This window comes from Enhydra lutris, unplaced genomic scaffold, assembly GCF_002288905.1.
Source record: "Enhydra lutris kenyoni isolate GAN:26980312 unplaced genomic scaffold, ASM228890v2 scaffoldscaffold1, whole genome shotgun sequence".
In the NCBI taxonomy this organism is placed as follows: domain Eukaryota; kingdom Metazoa; phylum Chordata; class Mammalia; order Carnivora; family Mustelidae; genus Enhydra; species Enhydra lutris.
Window position 1 is genome coordinate 24,833,761 of NW_019154085.1, and position 16,136 is coordinate 24,849,896.

Below are 16,136 nucleotides of genomic sequence, written 5' to 3' on the forward strand. Positions count from 1 at the left end.
CATGGAGAGACACTGCGAGAGCCAGGTGTACCCCACAAGTACAGTGGGGTCCTAGATCATAGAAAGGAACCCCCAAATTATGAAAGTCAGAGCCCTTGTGCCCCCTCCAAGGAGACAAGGTGACAGGGAGAGAGGAAGGGGAGAACCTTTGTTGGAAATGTAAACAGATCCTCTCTGGGAAGAGAAAAGCCTCTAAGCTTGCAACGCCTGAAATGTAAAGGAATACCTCAGAGGGAGATGCACCTAAATCTCTTCACAGATCTCTGTCTTTAGGTTTGGATTGCTATTCAATCATCCTTTAAACCGGGTGTGGTGCTTTTTGCTCAGAAAGCCCTGATCATGCAGAAACATGAAAATATTCATGAAGCACAGTGTATGAGAAGCAAGAATGGTAAAGGATGAGGTGAGTTAGGCAGAGAGAAGCCAAATAATATGGAGCCTTTGGAACAAAGTAAGGAGTTTGGAATTTATTCTGAGTATGATGGTAATTGTTCAGGTGACTCTTACCAGGAGCATGGCATGATCTGATCCAGGTTTTATTGATCACTCCACTGTGAGCAGGAGATGAGGAGTTGGTGGAGAGTAGAAGCAAGGAGACCAGTAAGGATGCTCCTGCTGTCTTTGGGCTCAGTATGATAGCTGAATTCCTGCACAGAGTAGTAATGGTAAAAAGGGACAGAGGTGGGCAGAGTAGGGCTTTATGTTGAAGAAAAGGCTGATGTGCTGAATGAGGGATATGTGGGGGTCGGGGTAGAAGGAGAAGTATTCTAATTCTCATGTTTGTGATTGCCTAAGGTTTTTGTTTGTTTGTTTCTTTGAGCAAGTGGTAGTGCCATTTACTTAGAGGGAAAGACCCAGCAAGAGTGAAGACAGGCAGTTGAGAAGCAGTAAGTCAAAATGTCTGCATCAGAAAGGATGAATACCCAACTTTTGCATCAACATGGACGGGACTGGAGGAGATTATGCTGAGTGAAATAAGTCAAGCAGAGAGAGTCAATTATCATATGGTTTCACTTATTTGTGGAGCATAAGAAATAACATGGAGGACATGGGGAGAAGAGAAGGGAGAAGAGAGTTGAGGGAAATTGGGGGGGAGATGAACCATGAGACACTATGGACTCTGAAAAACAATCTGAGGGTTTTGAAGGGGTGGGGGTGGGAAGTTGGGTGAACCTGGTGGTGGGTATTATGGAGGGCATGTATTGCATGGAACACTGCGTGTGGTGCATAAACAATAAATTCTGGTACACTGAATAGAAATTTAAAAAAAAGTTTTTAAGTCTGCTTTTGCATATTATATCTCACATTCAGTATCACCAGCAGGAAACAAATGACACATAAAGTATACTCAAGTTGAATGTTTACAGAAGTGTGAATGGAGTTGAGGGAACAAAGACAGCCCCCAAGGGCTAGCAACAACAGGAAGCCTGAAGGGTCAGGGGAAGGAGAACATTACTGGACAAGGTGGAGCTGTAGCCATGGGAGAGGGCCCACAAAACATGAGCAGTGGAATTAGGTAGAAAACAGAACCACTGACAAAATCACAGCTGAACAGGAAGGGAGCTAAAGTGGCCATTTTCTGCCCTCTATATCTCTCTGCTCTTTCATATCCTGCTGGTGCTTCCCTCCGGCTGGAAGTCATCAGCATTTCCATGGTTTATGTTGCAGGTTAAGAGCTGATTATTTGTTAAACTCTCACTTTGTGCTAGGCAGTCCACTAACATAATGTCCAATGAGGTAATGATATTTAACCTCTAGGTTTGTTTTGAGAATTAAATGAGGCAACAGAAGCACAGTGAAGGGAAGCAATTTGTTTAAGGTCTTACAGCTATCAGATAGCAGATCCAAGAACTAAGTCCCAGACATGTCTAGCCCCAGGGCCAGTGATAGCTATCACCACTGCCCATAGCTTTTCTGAGAGAAATGAATACTGGAGCAATGACATGTTGGGTCACATGGTTTTTTTTTCTTATAAGACTCTTCCCTCTTTTACATCTCTTTTTTTCCACTTCTTTGAAAGAAAACAATTCTGACAAGAATTCATCAAAGAAGATATTCCAAATTTTAACATCCCGGTTTGGGTATTGCTTTTGATTAAGGCTGTTTGCAGACTAGAATATTAGTAACCCACATATTCCCTATACCACAAAAAGAGTAGATTCACTTTTATCTTGGGAACAAAGCTGGATAGAAAAGCTTTTTTTTTTTTTTTTAACTTTTCTTAATTCATGAAACATTTATCTTCAAGTCAGGTTTTGTTATAGCAGCACAAATGTGGTCCGTCAGCATTTCCATTATAACCCCATATTTCCAGGGCTTTTCAAGAGTGCCTTAGAGATTCCACTTTGAATTAAAACTTGGCATTCAGGATTTGAATCAGAAAACTCCATTTTCCTTAACAATTAATCAGAGTTTAGAGATTTCTCACTTTAGAAGAGCACCAAGTGTAAAACTTTTATAATGCAAAAAACATTTTGCTAATTTAAATATTTATCTTTTAAATATTAGTCCCCACTATGCAGGTATAATATTATATAACTATATATGATATTAATTCTCAAGGAGAATTAACTATAAAAATTCCTAGGATAATATATGAAAGCTAATTATGGTATCCTATACTGTGCCTTTTTGGCTTTGTAAGTAATTTATTTCTACTGTGAAAATTTAGAGGATTTGAAGTTCTCAGCATAATTGGATTAAAGTTATAGCAGTATCAAGATAGTGAACCAGAATAACATGAGTAGGGGAGAGGGATCCTGAAAAAGTGCCATAGTATTTCAACATATTTTTGTGAAATTTAAATTCCTGTGGGGAAATTTTGCATTCAGTGAAAAGGGATAAAGAGCATGTATTAATTATGTGAATAAATATCTGAAATTTAACTTGCTGAACATAATGGCAATAGTGAAAACTAAATAGAGCTTAGTTATTAAGCCTTTCCAGCTTTGCTTAGTTCCAAACTATCCCATGAATGTCCTATAACAGTGATGAGACATGATGATGATACTCTTTCATATCTCATTTTGTAATCTTTGCTGTACTCTTTCCTCCATCCATAAAGATTTAGGACTAAGTAAATACCAGGTAGTAAATCAGAGTAGATGAAGCCTTTTAGTAACAGTACTCTCCTGATTTACGTCTCTCCATCCACATTGACTTCCTTACTATTGCAGAAACACACAAGATAAACTCCCATCTTCGAGACACTAGCTCTACCTATTCTTTCTTCCTGGAATGCTTTTTCCTCCAGATATCTCCTTGGCTTGCTTTCATCCTTGTTCAAACCTTACTTTTTGAATGTAGTCAAACCGTATCATTCTACTTGAAAATGTGGTTTGCCCTTAGCCCCTTAATCTCAAAACTCATGATACTCCTTACCCTGTTTGACTTTTCTTCTTTTCGCAAGAACTTGTGATCTTCTAACACACTTTATGTCTTTTAAAAATATTTTTATTTTAATATTTTAATAGATATTTTTATTTCATAGATATTTAATAGATATTTTTACAATATCTATTCCCACCTTCTCCCCTTATAAAGTAAGGTTGATGAAGACACAGTTCTTTGTTTTATTCACTGAAAGATCCTAAGCACCTAGAATTGTACCTGACATAAATTGCTCAAAAATATTTGTTGAATGAATATATTGTTGAATTTTAAATCTGAATTTTAGCCCATAATAAGAATCTACAAACAATATTCCAGATATAACTCTCTACTTTGGTTCTTCTATAAAATTTGTGTTATTTCCCTAAGATAATTAAAACGCCCTTTGAAAATTGGTGTTAAAATGAAAACTCCCCACATTTAAATTCCTTGTGTAATGTGTTATGGGCCAAATTTGCTTGAAATAATTTAAACTGATGTTTTGAAATTTTTATAGTTAATTTTTAGTTATTATTTGGAAAAAATGACCTGAATGGGTAGATGTGAACTAGTTTTCATAAAACAAATGCTTAGTTTGTGTTAAAAATACTACTGTACATGTTGTATAACATTTTTATACATATAATGATAATGCCAGACTGAAAACTCAGGAATTAAAATATGATCTCGTAATCTAAAACAAACTAACAAAAAAAACCCCTACACCCCCAACAGTGATGGAAATGATGTGCTGAAAACAAGTACCCTCTTAAGGGCATCACTACTTGGCCCCATGGCTTGAAAACTATGCTAATTGCAAGATGGAGTCATTTAGTGAAACTTCACCACCAGCTCAATAGAGTAAGAGTGAGGATACTAGAATTTCAGTGCCCAGACAAGCACTAAAGACACACACCAGCACAGCCTTGACTGATTCTGAAAGGTAGCTGATAGCAAAAGCTAGCATTTTTTAATCATGAGAATGTATTAACTTTATTATTGGACTAAAGCAATACTTTTTTGGGGGGCAGGGGTGGTAATAAGCAGTTTATTTGGTTGCTATTCCAGGAAGTAGAAGTGAAAAAGCAAGGAGTGAGCTAAAGAAGAGAGCAAACCCAATAAAGGATACATTCTTGATCCAGTTACTCTGTGGGCAACTGAGACTAAATACTTCAGAGGACCCTCTGATGAATAATTGTAGAACACACTGCCTTAGAAGCATTCCTTTAAAAAGCACTGTCCAATAGGATTTTCTGATGATGGAAATGTTCTATATTACATCGTCTGCTATAATAGCCACTTGGAAGATGACTAGTATGACTGATAAAGGAATTGAGTTTTTAATTTTATTTAATCTTAATTAATTTAAATGTAGGTAGTCATATATACAGCTGGGTAGTGACTACTTGATTGGACAACTCAGCTCTAAGGGATCAAAGTTTCAGGAATTAATCATTAATTTCCATCCCCCATTTGTCAAGGTATATGGGGGAATGAGTATTAACTCTGTCATACTTCCAACCTAGCCTGCATGGGGGCTAAGATATCATCCAGGGTTGGGGAGAAATCCCTGAAGAAAAGTTGGGAGGAATATACTGCCCCAGTATAAGGAAACTTAGCATAATACTTTAAAACAAATAAAATTAATTACCTTTTGATTTCTTTCACATACTGAGTGAAATTGACTTGATTTTATTTCTGCTCTGTCTTCTTAGGGTAACTGTGAGCAGTCACTTTATGGTCACATGCATTCTATCAACGATGCCACCTTCACTCCTAGGGTGAGTTCAGTTCTCCCAATAAATTCTTTTAATATTTCATATACACAAATTAATTTCATTAAAACAGAGTCCCAGGGTAAAATGGTAAGTTAACAGGGTGAGGAGAACAAATTTAGGAATTAATTATGACAATGAAAAAATATATAGATAGATTGTAGAAGTTTAGAAAACACACACAATATACAGTGGTAGGAACAACCACATTTTTAAAATCTTCTTGTCTAATGTGGGCTTCGAGAAAGTAAGTGGGATATAAATTTGTAAATATTAATGTAGAATCATAAAAATAATGAAAATGCTGAAAGGAAACCCAAGAATAAAGGCATCAAAGAAAAATACTTTCTTCAGGTTAAAACAGAGCAACCTTGATTTGACAGCTTTTCAATTACTCACTGAAAGGTTTCAAATCTATCTTTCTTCAAATAAACTTGATGACATAGCAGAAGTGTTTGTCCACAGCTTGAGGTATTCAGATATCAGGATGATTTCACCAGCTATGAAGATTATTAAACCCTGCTTTGATTTGCTAAGCTAATTGAGGTTGTCTTTAAAAGGGTACAGACAGTACTCATGGAAGGATGATTTAAGTTTGTTCTTTCTCAGATGAAAGCTATTTGACTGATAGATGACCTCTCAAGTCCTTTCAAACTCTATGATTTAATTATAGGTAACATTTTAATTTGTCTCTAAATGCCCAGGAGATTGTGAATCTTAATTCCATACCCTCTTCTTTCCCAGTTAGCTAAAAAAAATTAATCTGATAGATTACCTACCTCTAACTTCAAAATGACAGCATCGTCAAAATTCTGATACTATCAGGCTGTTATTATTCTTTTAGACAGAAGAAAAATGTTCACTAAAAATTATTTCTTCTAAAGGAATGTTATTTGCTCCAACTAAAATTATGCTGGTGGCATTGTGAATGACACCTTGAACATTAGTGATGGGCTCAACTACAATTATATTTTAACAAATTCATCTTATTAAGGAATTTCCATTTAATTAACTTTATTGAGCCAATATATTATGGATTAGTACTAGGTACCAAGTGAAATTTTATTTTTAGCAGAACATAGAGCCATTTAAGCACTGTGAACCCATATGATATAGGATATTTATGCTAAAAATCTATTAAATGGCTTATAGCTTCACATACCCTAAGAAAATTAAATGGAAGCTAAAAATGAAATAAATTATTTTGTGAGTCAAGCATTTTATTTTGGTTAGCCATAGCATAGCTAAAAAAGACATACCTTTTAACATCCCAATAATAAAATTAATAAATATAAAATTAACCAAATTAAATCTATTCATTTAGCAATCAAGTGATACATATATTAAGTACACATAATTAAAAGGCAAGATGATGAATATGAGGCCATTGTGTCCAGTATCAATGTGGCTAACCTGTTTTTGTTTATACATTTTGTCCATACTAAAGGACTTATCCACACTATTCCAAATCAATATCCCCAGGCCTCATTAAATGCTTCCATTAACTCTTCTTTGCTGTAAATGTTTGATAACTATTAAGGAAATGATATTTTACGATGATGACTGATACTCATGGGTGAAATTTTTGGTTATATATGTCAGTTGTTTTGAAAACTGTTTTATTTCACATACTTGCCAAGGAATATCAAGAGATTAGGAGGTAGCATTGACTGAAAGAGCACAAAAGACTTTTACTCAAGAACATGGCATTGGGACAGAGTTTACATTCAAACAAACTATCAAACAAAGCTGTTCTAATAAGTCCATTATAAAGTGCATATATAGCAGGCAGAAACTTGAATTATTTAGAACTAGACTTGCTAATTTTTGATGCCTTTAGGGATATGACTTCAAGTTGCACCATAGGTAAAAATGCCTTTAGCTATTTATATAAACACAATTTTAGGAAAATTCTAAATTTTAGATTTGTAAGCAGAAATCATAAACATAAAATTCAGTGTTATCTAGCTAGCAACCAAGAATCACAGAAACAAATAAACAGCATATAATAGTTATATATGGTCCTAAAAAGCTATGTAAATTGAATTATATTCTATGTTATATTATTAGGGTTCGATGTCTTTATTCATAACCAATCTTCCTATTGGAAATAGATATTTATTTAAAACTTTTTAAAGTAATCTGTTAATGAAACATTTTAAGGAATTATGAAAGTGTTATTACTAAGTCCATTTTGTGATGCAAAAACAAAAATGAAAGAAAATTGACAGTAATTGCTAGGCACAGAAAGTTCAATGTAAGTTAAAAAGAAAACAAAACAAAACCAAACTATGTAAAAACACATAGCAAGAAAATGAGCAGGGTATCCCTATCAGAGTATCTTCCACCTTCAATTTTCCAGGAAGTAGTCTGATCTGAGTGGAGATTCCATGAGGCCTTCTAGTAGGTCTTGTTGCATCCCCTGAGAGGGATTTGAGAGATGGGAAGGGTAATGAGATCAGATTAAGGAACAAACATAACTGTCTGGGAATGAAAGTCTAGGTAATAAGGGAAAAACTGTTGACTTAGGATGTCTATCAATAACGGAAATAAATATAACACATTCTGTATGTCAAAATGGCCATAAAATCAAAATGAAAAGGTCAAAAAGCCAAGTACTAATGAAACATAAAGGTATGGAAAAAGGTTAAGTCCAGTCTGCATTTTATATCCCTGGGTATCTTACCCTGAACTTTCTACCCTTACATATCAGAGGTTATGATTCCAGGTTCTTTGATAAGGACTGCCCCAGGAAGTATGGTCTAAGTTTCAGTTTAAAGGTCATTAAGGAAAAATTGACTTTCAGAATTAAGTGAGGGATCATGGATCAAATGAGATATATTAAACTCAAAATACAGCAGCATTCCACTGAAATCCTAAAACAGATTCACTGCTGGGAACAGATTTTACTGCCGAGAACCTCCCAGCCACTTTCCCTCATTCTTTGAAGACTAGAGTTCTTAAATTACTGTCTTTCTCTACATATGTGGCCAATGCACCACTCTGACCACTACCTTCACTCCATTTTCTCCAACACCCCTTTTCTCCTCAGCTACATATTCCTAAAGTCAGACTCTGAACACCTTGGCATTAACTGTAAACACATCAAGTTCAAAATCTCAATTCCAAGTATGCTTTTCTGAACATATCTGTTTGTCTTTGCAGGTCTTAGGTAAATCCAGTACAATTTTTCTCCCTCACTGAGAGATTTAATAAGTTAAAATCTTACTCACCATCTTATCACCCCCTCTGTCTTCACTTAGCATTTTATCCCAGTTTAGGTTCTTCAGTTATCATTCTATCAATTCCATTGGAAAGGACTTCAGTTCAATTTGACCTTATTTCCTCTACATAGCATGCTTGGCAAACTTACATTCTTTATAGAAAAGATATAAAAATCCTGGAGATTTTAAAATACTGTACCATCAGGGGCGCCTGGGTGGCTCAGTGGGTTAAGCCCCTGCCTTCGGCTGAGGTCATGATCTCAGGGTCCTGGGATCAAGTCCCACATTGGGCTCTCTGCTCAGCAGGGAGCTTGCTTCCCTCTCTCTCTCTGCCTGCCTCTCTGTCTACTTGTGATCTCTCTCTGTCAAATGGATAAATAAAATCTTTAAAAAAATAAATAAAATAAAATACTGTACCATCAGACTGGTTGTTCTCTGTTTTTTGTTTTATTTGAATATAGTTGGCACACAATGTTACATTAATTTCAGGTGAATAATTTAGTGATTTGAGAAGTTTATACATTATGCTATGTTCATCACAAATATAGCTACCATCTGTCCTATAACATTGCTATTAAAATATCATTGACTGGATTCCCGATGCTCTGGTTTTTATTTCTATGACTTATTTATTCCATAACTGGAGACCTGTATCTCCCTCTTCCCTTCACTCATTTTGCCCAACCCTCCACCCACCTCCCCATGGCAACCATTAGTTTATTGTCTGTCTTTATAATTCTGCTTTTTGTTTATTTACTCATTTTTTTAGGTTCAATTCATAAGTGGAATCATATGGATTTGGCTTTCCCAGTCTAACTTATTTCACTTAGCAAAATCTCCTCCAGGTCCATCCATGTTGTCTCAAATGACATAATCTCATCCTTTTCATCCATTTGTCTATTGATGGACACTTAGGTTGTTTCCATGTCTTGGCTATTTTAAATAATGCCACAATAAACATAGAAGTATATATATCTTTTTGAGTTAGTGTTTTGATTTTGCTTGGGTAAATAAATGCACAGTGTTGGAATTATTGGATCATATAGAATTTCTAAACATTGCACAAGAGTTCTTTTTCTCCATATCCATGCCAATACTTACTGTCACTTGTCTTTTTTATTTTAGGCATTCTAATAGGTATAAGGTGTTATCTCACTGTGGTTTTGATTTGCATTTCCATGATGATTAGTGATGTTGAGCATCTTTTCATGTATCTGTTGGCCGTCTGTATGTCTTCCTTAGAGAAATGTCTATTCAAGTGTTCTGCTCATTTTTAAACCAGATTGTTTGGGTTTTTTTTTTTTTTTTTTTTTTTTTGGTTTTGAATTGCAAGCATTTTTTTTTTGTTTTGGATAACCCCTTATTGGATATATCATTTGCAAATATTTTCTCAGATTCAGTAGGTTATCGTTTTTGTTTTGTTGATGGTTTCCTTTGCTGAGCAAAATCTTTTTATTTTCATATGGTCCTCATAGTTTATTTTTGCTTTTGTTTCCCGTGCCATTTGTCTACTGATAGACGCTTAGGTTGTTTCCATGTCTATTTTAAATAATGCCACAATAAACATAGAGGTGTGTATGTCTTTTTGAGTTAGTATTTTGATTTTGCTTGGGTAAATAAATACACAGTTGTGGAATTATTGGGTCATATAGAATTTGTAAACATTGCACAAGTGTGCAATGAAAAATGTTTATAGCTGATGTCAGAGAAATTCCTGCTGTGCTCTCTTCTAGCATTTTTATTGTTTCAGGTCTCTTGTTTAGGTCTTTAATCCATTTTGAATTTATTTTTGTGTATGGTATGAGAAAGTAGTCCAAATTCCTTCTTTCACATGTAGCTGTCCAGTTTTCCCAGAACCATTTATTGAAAAGACTGTCTTTTCCCCATTGTGTATTCTTATCTCCCTTGTCTTAGATTAATTGACCATATGAATTTCAGTTTATTTCTGGGGTCTCTATTCTATTCGGCCAAGTGCCAGTACCATACTGTTTGGATTACTATAGGTTTGTAGTATATCTTGAAATCTAGGATGTGATATCTCCAGTTTTTTTTCTTCTTTCTCAGAATTGTTGTGGCTATTCAGTCTTTGGTGGATACAACTTTTAGTATTATTTATTCTAGTTCTGTGAAAAATACTGTTGGTACCTTGATAGGGATTGCCTTGAATCTGCAGATTGCCTTGGGTATTATGGGCATCTTATTAATAGTCTTCCAATCCATGAGCATGAACTATCTTTCCATTTGTTTGTGTCATCTTCAGTTTCTTTCATCAGTGTTTTATAGTTTTAAGAGTACAGGTCTTTTATCTCTTTATTAAGTTTATGCCTAGGTATTTTATTCTTTTTGGTGCAATTATAAATGGTGTTTTATTTTGCTTTGTTTTTAATTTCTCTTTCTGTGACTTTCCTGTTAATGTAGAAAAACACTATGGGTTTCTGCATATTAATTTTGTATCCTGACACTTCACTGAATTCATTTATTATTTCTAGTAGTTTTTGGTATCATCTTTAGGATTTTCTATGAATAGTATCATGTTATCTCCAAATAGTGACAGTTTAACTTCTTTACCAATACAGTTGCCTCTTACTTCTTCTTGTCTGTTTGCTGTGGTTAGGACTTCTAATACTATGTTGAATAAAAGTGATGACAGTGGACATCTTTGTCTTGTTCCTGAGCTTAAAGGGCAAACTCTCAGTTATTCACCATTAAGGATCATGTTAGCTGTGGGGTTTTTTATATATATGGTCTTTATTATATTGAGGTGTATTGCCTCAAATCTCATTTTGCTGAGAGTTTTTTTTTTAATATTTTATTTATTTGACAGAGAGAAATCACAACTAGGCAGAGAGGCAGGCAGAGAGAGAGGAGGAAACAGGCTCCCTGCGGAGCAGAGAGCCCGATGCGGGGCTCGATCCCAGGACCCCGGGATCACGACCTGAGCTGAAGGCAGAGGCTTTAACCCACTGAGCCACCCAGGCGCCCCTGCTGAGAGTTTTTAATGATGAGTGAATGTTGAACCTTGTCAAATGCTTTTTCTGCATATTGAGATGATCATATGATTTTTATCCTTCATTTTGTTCATGTTGTATGTGACATTGATTTGCCAACACTTTTTTAAAAGACTATTTATTTATTTATTTGACAGAGAGAGAGAGAGAGAGCACAAGCAAAAAGAGAATGGCAGGCAGAGGGACAGAGAGAAGCAAACTCCCCAATGAACAGGGAGCCCAACGCAGGGCTCAATTCCAGGACCCAGGGATCATGACCTGAGCCAAAGGCAGATACTTAACTGTCTGAGCCATCCAGGCATCCCTGATTTGCCAATTTTCAACCATCCTTTTATCCCAGGAATATATCCCACCTAATCATTTTACGAATAGTTTGTTGAGGATTTTTGTGTGTATGTTCATAGGGTTTATCAGCCTGTACTTTTCTTTCTTTGAGATGTCTTTGTCTAATTTTGGAGTCAGGGTAATACCTCATAGAACGAATTTGAAATCTATCCTTCCTGTTCTATTTTTTTTTTTTTTAATAGCTTGGGGATAATAGATATTAACTCTTCTAATGTCTGGTAGTTCACACTTATAAATTCATCTGGTCCTGGACTTTAATTTTTTGGTAATTTTTTGATTACCAATTCAGTTTTGTTACTTGCAATTAGTCTATTCAGATCTTCTGTTTCTTCCTGGTTCCATTTTAGAAGATTATATGTTTCTAAGAATTTATCCATTTTTTTCTAGGTTGTCAATTTTGTTGGCAAATAATTTTCCATTGTATTCTCATAATCCCTTGTATTTCTGTGATGTTAGCTGTTATTTCTCCTTGTTTTGATTTTGCTTTTGAGTGCTTTCTCTTTTTTTCTTGAGTCTGGCTAAGTTTTTGCCAGTTTTCTTTTTTTTAAATCTTTTCAAAGAACCGCTTTTGGTGCCACTGATATCTATCTATATATCTATCTATCTATCTATCATCTATCTATCTATCTAGACATTATTTATTTCTATTTTGATCTTTATTATTTCCATTCACCTTGGGCTTTCTTCTTCTACTTTCTTCATGCATAACATTAGATTGTTTATTAGAGTTTTTCTGGTTTCTTGAAGTAGGCCTGTATTGCTATATACTTCCCTCTTAGAACTGTTTTCACTGTGTCCTAGAGATTTTATTTATTTATTTATTTTTTGTCCTAGAGATTTTAGACTGCTGTGTTTTCATTTTCATATGACTCCATGTATTTTTTGATTCCTCCTTTATTGCTTTATTGACTTATTGGTTGTTAGTATCATGCTGTTTAGTCTCCACATGTTTGTGTTTTTTCAATTTGTTTTGTTGTGATGTATTTCTAGTTTTATACCACTGTGGTTGGGAAAGTTGCATGGTATTTCAGTTTTCTTAAATGTATTGAGGCTTGTTTTACAGCCCAATATGTGATCTATTCTGGAGAATGTTTCATGTGCACTTTAAATGAATGTATATTCTGTTATTTTTGGACAGAATGTTTTATATGTATTTGTTATGTCCATTCAGAGACCTGTTTTCTTATTGATTTTCTGTCTGGATGATCTATCCATTGATTTAGGTGGAGTGTTCATGTCGCCTGCTATTATTGTATTACCATCTAGTTCTCTCTTTATATCTGTTAATATTTGTTTTATGTATTTAGGTTCTCCAATGTTGGGCACATAAATATTTGCAATTGTTATATGCTCTTCTTGGATTGATCCTTTTATCTTTATGTAATGCCCTTTTTTGTCTCTTATTACAGTCTTTTTTTTTTTAAGTCTATTTTGTCTGATATAAGTATTGCTACCCCAGCTTTTTTTGTTCCTTCGTACTTCCATTTGCTTGGTGAATGTTTTTCCATCCCTTCACTTTCAATCTGGATGCATCTTCAAGTCTGAGGTGACTCTCCAGTAGACAACTTATAGATGAGCTTTGTTTTTATATCCATTCGCCACTCTATTTTGATTGAAGCATTTAGGCCATTTATAATTACTTTTAAAAAATATTTTACTTATTTATTTGTCAGAGACAGAGCACAAGCAGGGGAAGCGGCAGGCAGACCAGGCAGAGGGAGATGCACTCCCTGCTGAGCAAGGGGCCAGAAGTGGGACTTGATCCCAGGAACATGAGATTGTGACCTGGGCAAGGCAGCTGCTTAAACAAGTGAGCCACCCAGGTGTCCCTAGGCCATTTATATTTAAAGTAATTGACAGGTATGTACTTATTGCCATTTAAAATTTGTTTCCTGGTTGTTTTAGTAGTTTTTGTTTCTTTCTTCTTGTGTTCTTTTTCTTTTTAAGCAATGAGTATGTATAGTGTTTTATTTGGCTTTCTTTCTCTTTATTTTTTGGGGTTTGTGGTTACCTTGAGGTTCATATATAACATTCTAAGTAAATAGCAGTTCATATTAATTTGGAAATCATGCAAGCTCAAATACATCTTAAAAGAAACTCCCTTCCCCATTTTATGTATATGTGGTCATATTTTACATCTTTTTATTCATATTTTTCTTATGTCTCTAAGTATGGTCATTTATTTTCCATTTAAAGAAGTCACTTTAACATTTCTTATAAGGCTGGTTTGGTGGTGATAAACTACTTTATCTTTTGTCTCAGAAATTCTATATCTTTCTTTCAAATCTGAATGATAACATTACTGGGTAAAGTATTCTTGTTTGTCCCTTCAATACTTTGAATATATCATGGCACTTCTCTCTGGCTTGTAAGGTTTCTGCTAAAAAATCAACTGATAGCCTTATAAGATTTTCCCTTGCAGATAATTTTTTGTTTCTTTCTTGATGCTTTTAGGATTCTCTATCTTTAACCTTTGACATTTTAATCATTATGTGCTATGGTTTTGACCTACTGGAGTTCACCTTGTTTGGAACTCTCCGTACTTCTCAGACTTGGATGCCTATTTCCCTCCTTAGATTAAGGAAGTTTTCATTTATTATTTCTTTCAAATAAATTTTCCATACCTTTCTTTCTCTCTTCTTCTGAGACCCCTATAATGTGTATGCTTGTTCGCTTGATGTTGTCTAAGAGATCTCTTAATTTACCCTAATTTTTAAAAAAATCTTTTCTTTTTTTGCTGTTCTCAGCTTCTGTGCTTTTCATTACCCTGCCTTCCAGATCGCTGATAGTTCTTCTGTATCCTCTAATCTACTGTTGATTCCCTCTACTGTGTTTTTTATTTCAGTTATTATATTCTTCAATTCTGATTCTTTTTAATATTTTCTAACTCTTTATTGAAGGTCTCACTGAGTTCTTCCATTCTTTTCTCCAGCCTAGTGAGTATCTTTATGATCATTACTTTAAATTCTTTTTTATCCATTTTATTTTATTTTATTTCTTTTCAGTGTTCCAAAATTCATTGTTTATGCATCACACCCAGTGCTCCATGCAATACGTGCCCTCCTTAATACCCACCACCAGGCTCACCCAACCCCCTGCCCCTTTCCCCTCCAAAACCCTCAGTTTGTTTCTCAGAGTCCACAGTCTCTCATGGTTTGTCTCCTCTGATTTCCCCCAACCCACTTCTCCTCTCCATCTCCCAATGTCCTTCATGTTATTCCTTATGCTCCACAAGTAAGTGAAACCATATTATACTTGACTTTCTCTGCTTGACTTATTTCACTCAGCATAATCTCTTCCAGTCCCATCCATGTTGATACAAAAGATGGGTATTCATCCTTTCTGATGGAGGCATAATACTCCATAGTATATATGGACCATATCTTCTTTACCTATCCACAGTTTGGTGGTTCTTTTTTTTTGTTCTTTCCACAGTTTTGTGACTGTGGCCATTGCTGCTATGAACATTGGGGTACAGATGGCCCTTCTTTTCACTACATCAGTATCTTTGGGGTAAATGCCCAGTAGTGCAATTGCAGGGTCATAGAGTTGCTCTATTTTTAGTTTCTTAAGGAATCTCCACACTGTTTTCCAAAGTGGCTATACCAACTTGCATTCCCAACAACAGTGTAAGAGGGTTCTCCTTTCTCCACATCCTTTCCAACACTTGTTGTTTACCGTCTTGTTAATTTTGGCCATTCTAACTTGTGTAAGGTGGTATCGCAATGTGGTTTTGATTTTAATCTCCCTGATGGCTAATGATGATGAACATTTTTTCATGTGCCTGTTAGCCATTTGTATTTCTTCTTTGGAGAAGTGTCTGTTCATGTCTTCTGCCCATTTTTTGACATGATTATCTGTTTTGTGTGTGTTGAGTTTGAGGAGTTCCTTATAGATCTTGGATATCAGCCCTTTGTCTGTAGTGTCATTTGTGAATATCTTCTCCCATTCCACGGGTTGCCTCTTTGTTTTGTTGACTGTTTCCTTCGCTGTGCAGAAGATTTTGATCTTGATGAAGTCCCAAAATTTCATTTTCACTTTTGTTTCCTTTGCCTTTGGAGATATATCTTGAAAGGAGTTGCTGTGGCCAATGTCGAAGGGGTTACTGCCTATGTTCTCCTCTAGGATTTTGATAGATTCTTGCCTGACGTGGAGGTCTTTTATCCATTTCTAGTTTATCTTTATGTATGATGTAAGAGAATGGTCGAGTTTCATTCTTCTATACATAGCTGTCCAATTTTCCCAGCACCATTTATTGAAGAGACTGTCTTTTTCCCACTGTATATTTTTTCCTGCTTTGTCAAAGATTATTTGACCATAGAGTTGAGGGTCCATATCTGGGCTCTCTCCTCTGTTCCACTGGTATATGTGTCTGTTTTTGTGCCAGTACCTTGCTGTCTTGGTGATCACAGCTT

General features: G+C 35.3%; 1 protein-coding gene across 1 annotated transcript in view; it reads left to right on the plus strand.

Annotated features, from left to right (window-relative positions):
* LOC111143396 (sperm associated antigen 16) overlaps window positions 1-16,136 on the plus strand; it is a 1,010,144-nt gene that overhangs the window by 701,352 nt on the left and 292,656 nt on the right. The window contains exon 14 of the mRNA XM_022497105.1: window positions 5,085-5,150. Within this exon, the coding sequence (XP_022352813.1) occupies window positions 5,085-5,150 (66 nt within the window). The remainder of the gene's footprint in view (window positions 1-5,084; window positions 5,151-16,136) is intronic.